The sequence below is a fragment of the Penaeus japonicus genome, unplaced genomic scaffold (assembly GCF_977035675.1).
Source record: "Penaeus japonicus unplaced genomic scaffold, GWHDUDI00000001_assembly GWHDUDI00000001, whole genome shotgun sequence".
In the NCBI taxonomy this organism is placed as follows: domain Eukaryota; kingdom Metazoa; phylum Arthropoda; class Malacostraca; order Decapoda; family Penaeidae; genus Penaeus; species Penaeus japonicus.
Window position 1 is genome coordinate 10,357,979 of NW_028234403.1, and position 7,500 is coordinate 10,365,478.

General features: G+C 36.6%; 1 protein-coding gene across 4 annotated transcripts in view; it reads left to right on the plus strand.

The window, feature by feature from the left end:
• Positions 1 to 7,500, plus strand: part of ATP8A (ATPase phospholipid transporting 8A1) — a 136,229-nt gene that overhangs the window by 98,935 nt on the left and 29,794 nt on the right. For all 4 annotated transcript variants that reach the window (XM_086536331.1, XM_043027272.2, XM_086536313.1 and 1 more), the window contains 15 exons: positions 179 to 376; positions 584 to 731; positions 1,035 to 1,158; positions 1,446 to 1,555; positions 2,196 to 2,395; positions 2,521 to 2,675; positions 3,373 to 3,581; positions 3,746 to 3,877; positions 4,038 to 4,175; positions 4,444 to 4,596; positions 4,868 to 5,065; positions 5,353 to 5,511; positions 5,695 to 5,880; positions 6,424 to 6,546; positions 6,787 to 7,101. In XM_086536331.1, the coding sequence (XP_086392457.1) occupies positions 179 to 376; positions 584 to 731; positions 1,035 to 1,158; positions 1,446 to 1,555; positions 2,196 to 2,395; positions 2,521 to 2,675; positions 3,373 to 3,581; positions 3,746 to 3,877; positions 4,038 to 4,175; positions 4,444 to 4,596; positions 4,868 to 5,065; positions 5,353 to 5,511; positions 5,695 to 5,880; positions 6,424 to 6,546; positions 6,787 to 7,101 (2,548 nt within the window). The remainder of the gene's footprint in view (positions 1 to 178; positions 377 to 583; positions 732 to 1,034; positions 1,159 to 1,445; positions 1,556 to 2,195; positions 2,396 to 2,520; positions 2,676 to 3,372; positions 3,582 to 3,745; positions 3,878 to 4,037; positions 4,176 to 4,443; positions 4,597 to 4,867; positions 5,066 to 5,352; positions 5,512 to 5,694; positions 5,881 to 6,423; positions 6,547 to 6,786; positions 7,102 to 7,500) is intronic.

Here is a 7,500-nt window from a genome sequence, read left to right on the forward strand (position 1 = left end):
TTCTTCTTCTTCTTCTTCTTCTTCTTCTTCTTCTTCTTCTTCTTCTTCTTCTTCTTCTTCTTCTTTTTTTAATGTTTGTCAGTTTACTCATGTCGGTGTTCATCCTCTTTAGATTTACTTTATTTGTCCAGATGTGTTGTCATCCTGAAGAGAACCTGACACTGCTTTTTTGTTCTAGTGAGCCACAAGCACTGTGTTACGTTGAAACTGCCAACCTCGACGGAGAAACAAATCTGAAGATACGACAAGGTCTACAGGAAACGGCACACCTCTTGGAAGCACGAGATCTGATGAACCTCTCAGGCAAAATAGAATGTGAAGCACCCAATAGGTTTCTGTACCAGTTTACTGGTAACTTGAAGATGACCAGCAGGCAGTGAGTATATAATTTATTTAAGAGAGAGAATAGTGGTAAGGATAATGAAAAAAATGAAAATAAAAAAGCAATTTTAGGAATTGAGGACATTATGTTTTTTTCTGAAGATTGAACTATAGCAAAGTCTCGAAAAGAATCTTGACTAATAAATGAAAGGAGCTGCAGTAGCTATAAAAAAATATTGATGAATTGCTTACCACCCTTTAGGGCCGTCCCTTTAAGCCCAGATCAAGTCCTTCTGCGAGGGGCTAAACTCCAGAATACTAATTGGGTGTTCGGTCTGGTAGTTTACACTGGCCATGAAACTAAACTCATGAAGAATTCTGCTACCTCAGCACCTCTCAAACGCTCTACAGTAAGTTCTGCTGTCAAAAGTTTTGATGTAATATGGTTAAGATTAGTCCATGGTAATTTTGTTTTATGTTGTACATACGACTGAAATATATGATACTTACATCATTAGTTAATTATCTCTATACACATGACTAATTCAAATGAATTGATATATGAACTTCTATGTTCACTAAAGAGATTATTTATATCATAGCCTAATATGAACAAACTATAAATCTTGCTTGATTTTTATCAATGAATTTCATTGTGGTTTGGCATCATGCTTAAATTTGTATAGCATTGATTTTATTTTTTATTTTTTCAGGTGGATAAGCAGACCAACAATCTGATCATTCTGCTGTTTTTCCTACTTATAGTTCTTTGCCTCATTATGGCTGTCTGTAACTCCCAGTGGGATGCAAATCTACACTGGTATCTCTCTATTGATGGTAAGTTCCCCTCGGGATAAAAGGGTCGTCCGGGTTCGATGATTAATACTTTTACACTGATCAGATACACAGAATATTAGAGTTCCTCAAGAGCATTATGTCATCATTTGGTACTCTAGGGGCAAAAAGATTAGTCTTCAGAGTAGGATTATGTGTTTGGTTGCAATACATTTTAATTAGTTTTTAACAAATTTACATGTTCTCAGGTGGATGAGGGGTGCCTGTGCGTGTATATAGATGTGTTTGTTTTTGTCTTATAACTAAGTCAACTTTTCCTGTTTCAACAGATCTGAGTGTCTTCAACTTCGGCATAAATTTCATCACTTTCATCATTCTGTTCAACAATCTTATACCCATTTCCCTTCAAGTTACTCTAGAGGTTGTAAGATTTATACAGGTAAGGATATCTTCCAGTATAGGCAGTTTGCTTTACCAGGTTAGAAATTAGCATATAGCACAATACTTTAATCAGTGGCACAAGGACAAGCAAAATTGGCCCCGCCCCCCACGTCACCACTTGTCACCATCTAGCCAATCAAGTCCTTCGCATTCATGTGCTTGTCTGATATTCAGCGAGAAATGTGCTTGTGATTGGTTGTGGATTTCACCTTACTTTGTGTCAGTGATTATAGTACTCAATTTGAAGTAAGGGTGATACTATATTAGAATATGGCTATTTAAAGGATAAATAATCCATAAGACTATACCATAAGATTGAGTAATTTCACAATACAAGATGAGTTTATGATGTTTTGTCTTTGCAAGCTTCAGAATTTTTTTTGATAAAGACGGTGATATCAGGACATCATTAGCTCATCTTAATTTATGGAAGCCTTCATTCACATTCATATCATCTTCAAAAATTGTCATAATGAACTCAAAACTTCTTAGCTAACTTTGATAATTACTCTTTTTAACTTCTGAGTGCCCATTGCTTGAATTAGTGTGTATAAAAAAAAAAGAAGGGCAGAAAATAGAGTAAAAAGATTCTTGACAATGTAGTGAACAGAAAATCTTTTTCTTTTCTTTGACACTAGGCTGGTTTCATCAACAATGATGTGAACATGGTGTATGAAGAAAATGATGTCTGGGCTATGGCAAGAACGTCAAACTTGAATGAAGAGTTGGGAATGATCAAGTACGTGTTGTCCGATAAGACTGGTACGCTGACTTGCAACATTATGGAATTCAAGCGATGCACCATTGGCGGAAAAATATACAGCATGGATGATGGAAGGTATGTTTTAGATCATTTAAATAAGTAGTGACCCATGAAGCAAGTGATATATATCCATTGATACTCTTATTACTAAAAATAAAATAGGATGAAAAATGATAATGATATTTAATATTTTTTGGCAGTGCCCAAGAATTGATCTCATTGGTTGAGACTGGTGGTCCAGGATCAGCTATAGTTCGACAGTTCCTGACAATGCTGGCAGTCTGCCACACTGTTATACCAGATAGAGATGATGGTAAACCAAATGGTGGCATTATCTATCATGCTGCATCGCCAGGTATGTGTATGGTATCTTATGTTTCCCCTCTTTTAGTCTTAAACACCATTTTTCTGTGTAATAGTGCATCCGAATATGGAGCATCTGCAGGAACAGAGGGGGAGGGAAAACTAATAGTAGTAATTCAGGAAATGCATTTGAAGTCAGGGGATTCTCCCACTACCTTGTCCTGATTTGGCAATGTGATGCAACACTTGCCTCTGAATGGCCATTGCGAGAGTAGCAGCCTTTTCTAATGGGCCAGTGAAGATCATTGGTGCTCTTGGTTCTTGTTCCACCAACCACGTATGCTAAGGAACCCTGCTCCAGCAATCAAGACCAAAAATTTATCTTTGAATAATAGGATTTTCAACCTTTTAGAAATTTAAATTTTGCTATTACCAACTGAAGACAAGAATGTGGGAAATTAATGCACTGGTATCAATTGGTAAGGTAGAAGTTAAGGGCCTTGCTTTTGTTCCACCAGAAGCAATATATATTGATGCAACTTGTAATTTTTCTCATGATTAACCACTAATACGCATGTAGGTAGTCCACTGCTGTCCCTAGAGTTCTACGAATGAACTAAATAAATCGAAAAGAAAAAGACAGGAAGATACTAACAGTATCAAAGAAATTAATTGTTTCATTGAAGTCAAGACATTTCATTGAACTGGTGTTAGATCCCTGAAATAACTCAATGCTTTTCCCATTGCAGATGAAAGAGCACTGGTTGAAGGAGCCCGAGAACTAGGTTTTGTGTTTGAAACCAGAACTCCTGAACATTGTATTGTAGACGTGCTGGGAACAAAGGAGAAGTATGAAATTCTGAATGTCCTTGAATTTACCTCACAAAGAAAGAGGATGAGTGTCATTGTGCGGACACCAGAGGGGCATATCAAGCTGTATTGTAAAGGTGCTGATACGGTAAGTCCACCATTTATGGCACTCTTGTTATGAACTTCCTTGATTTAGTTGTTTTCATCTGCTTTCTAGTTTGTCTCTTTTACAAACGTGTATTTATTTTGGAATTTGATAATGTTCTTTTATTCTTTATGAATTGCTGATATCTAAATCTTTAAAAATCATAGGTAATATATGAACGACTAGGGGATAGTCAGCAATTCCGAGATGTAACTGTACGACACTTGGAAGACTTTGCGGGAGAAGGTCTGCGCACTCTTTGTTATGCAGTTGCAGACATATCGCCTGACTTCTATGAGGTAATTTTACCGTTTTGGACTTTTTGTATTGAAAAACAAAACAGTCTATAATTATTCTTAAGGCATATGAGATATACATCTTGTGTTATGTATATGGTGTATAAAGATATATACATTTTGTAATTTAGGCAATCTCTATATTTTCTGTCTTACTTTACAGGAATGGAAAAATACCTTTTATAAAGCAAGTACAGCTTTACAGTTTAGAGAACGAAAGTTAGAAGATGCAGCACAGCTTATAGAGAATAATTTGACTTTATTAGGCGCTACTGCTATAGAAGACAAATTGCAAGATGAGGTGAGACTTTAGATTTTTCATGGCGTGCTGAGGAAGATACTTTAGAAAGAGATCCATTTAGAAAGGGATTTGCTTTGAGTATATTTTCAAGTGGTAGAATCTATTGACTATTATTGATATTTATTTTTATTTGTGACCAGACATTCAAAGTTCCTCACATAGCACATAATTCTAGTCAAAGCAGTTTCTATTAATAGTATTGAAAGTGCTCTCTGATATTTCATAAGGTAGAGAAATCAGACTGATTTTTTTTCTTTCTTTCTCTCAGGTTCCAGAGACCATCGCAGCTCTTCTGAAGGCTGGGATTCACGTCTGGGTTCTTACAGGAGACAAGCAAGAGACTGCCATTAATATAGGTCATTCCTGTCACCTACTTACGCAAGGGATGCCTCTCATTATACTAAATAGCGATTCTCTTGATGTAAGCACTAGTAGATATCATTAGTTAAAACGTGTTGGTGCATTTTGGATATTGGAAAGTAATGTGTTATATTGGTGATTATATTTATAGACTGTCTCATATGGTGTTGCTTGTTGCCCTTTATATAATGTTGGAAATGTGTATCACAGAAATACAGATGATCATTTTGTATAAATGAAGAAAAAGAATTACTCCAAAAATATTGAAAAAGAATTACGCTATTTTTGCAATAGCATTGTTAACATTTGATTTTTTTTTTCTTCGTTTTCAGGAGACCCGTGAATCAATTAACCGCCATGTGGTTGAGTTTGGAGATCAGTTGAAGCGGGAAAATGAAGCCGCCCTCATTATTGACGGGAAGACTTTGATATATGCTCTAACACCAGATTTACGAAAAGACTTCTTAGATCTCTGTATATCTTGTAAAAGTGTAATTTGCTGTAGAGTTTCACCCAGCCAGAAAGCTGAGGTAAGTGATCTGTTTATGTTTGTATATTGATTAGTATATTTGATCTATTTGATATAAAGACAGTATTTTATAACCAAGTACATTGAAGAGAATTTTAGATAAGTAGAGTATTATTTTTAAAAAGTCAAAATTATTTGAAAAATGAGTTGCATTTACTGGGTTAAAACATAAACCGTACATCAGACTAGTAACGCAGTTTAGATTTCTATCATATAAACCAAATTGTTATTGGAAGCAAAGAAATTAAATCTGCCATTTAGCACTGAACCATCCCCCTCTGACTACAGGTTGTAGAGCTCCTAACCCGAGAGACAGGATCCGTTACCTTAGCAATTGGAGATGGAGCGAATGATGTTGCCATGATACAAAAAGCCAATGTTGGTGTTGGCATAGCAGGCTTAGAAGGTCTACAAGCTGCTTGTGCATCTGATTATGCCATTGGCCAGGTAATTTAGATTTAGTTTTAGTAAAGGTTGTATTCCCTCTCTGATTGAATTTATTACAGCATAGAACTTTCTTGTTTTAAATCAGAATTTGGAGTGGAAGCTTGTATGATGATTTTTTTTTTTTTTGTGTGTGTGTGTTCTTAAACATTTTGGGTGATTTACATTTTTCTTCTTTCATTGCAGTTTCGTTTCTTGGCCAGGCTGCTCTTTGTCCATGGAGCTTGGAATTATAGTCGCCTGTGCAAGGTGATCCTGTATAGTTTCTATAAGAACATTTGCCTCTATGTTATTGAGCTTTGGTGGGCGGCAATGTCTGGCTGGTCAGGGCAAGTGATATTTGAGCGCTGGAGTATAGCTATGTATAATGTGGTAAGTATATCTTGGGTAAGAGCATGTTTCTCAAAACATGTTGACACTCAATCAAGTTGACTTACACACTCATCTCTTTGTTTACTGGTTCACTGACTCACTCACCTACTCACACTCACTCACTCACTCACTCACTCACTCACTCACTCACTCACTCACTCACTCACTCACTCACTCACTCACTCACTCACTCACTCACTCACTCACTCACTCACTCACTCACTCACTCACTCACTCTCTCACTCTCTCACTCTCTCTCTCTCTCTCTCTCTCTCTCTCTCTCTCTCTCTCTCTCTCTCTCTCTCTCTCTCTCTCTCTCTCTCTCTCTCTCTCTCTCTCTCTCTCTCTCTCTCTCTCTCTCTCTCTCTCTCTCTCACTCACCCTCTCTCTCTCACCTACACCGATATCACATATGTGCATACACATACATAGTATACATATTTATACCTATATATTGCTTAGGATATGCATTTTGATATAAGTAGTTCTTAGAGTAAATGCTTCTGGTAACTGTTGGTGATTCTGCAATATTTTTCTCGGCAGTTATTCACAGCAGCGCCTCCCTTAGTCATGGGAATTTTTGACCGATCATGTAGTGCAGAAACCAGAATGAAATATCCAGAGCTCTATCGTGAATCTCAGAGTGGGTCTCATTTCAACTGGAAGGTAAGATCATAATTTTTTTTCCTTTTTCAACTTTTGTTATAGCATTTAGCTATGCCTGTTTCAGAGATTTCATAAGAGTTTGCTTCCTTATGCTATGTGACTGACACTTATTTGATATACATTGTATTTTTGGATTATTCATCATATTTGTATGATATGACATGTACGTACGTGTTCATCCTTTTGGCAATGCTCTTGGGGATTGGTCTGTGAAACCACAAATATATATTTTTTTAACAGGTCTTTGTTTGGTGGGTGTGGCTGGCGCTCGTACATTCTGTAATGGTGTTTGTGCTGCCTTACCTGGCCATGACTCAGGATGTTGCTTGGGGTCATGGTCTCGTGGGAGGCTACCTCATGGTGGGCAACATGGTGTATTCGTATGTGGTGGTCACAGTGTGTCTCAAAGCGGGACTGGAGACGGATGCATGGACCTGGGTGACCCACTTGGCTATTTGGGGATCCATTGCTTCGTGGTTCATCTTCCTGCTGGTTTACTCAAACTTCTGGCCTGTTCTGCCCATGGCGCCAGACATGTGCGGGATCTATTTCCAGGTACTGAGATGTGTTGCACTTGTTTATTTCTTTTTTCTTTTTTTCTCTTCTTTTCTTTTCTTTTCTGTATGAGATGTTTATTTGAATATATGTTTGTTACTGTACTGGGTTGGTTATGTTCATTCATATGTCAGCTGTATGGTTTTGATTTTATCTTCTTTGATTATATTTGTATTTTACCAGTTCTATTTTTTTTTTTTTTTTTCAAGTTTGATAATAAGTTACTGGTTAAGATATTTGGTAACTTTAACGAGACAAACAGTGTTGAGAAAAAATATTAGATAGAGCATTATGAAAATATACATATTACTAGAAAAATCATATATTTTTTTCTCTCCAAAGACAACCATACAATACTACAATTTTTGAATTTCATATTTATCTTGTATCAAGATGTGC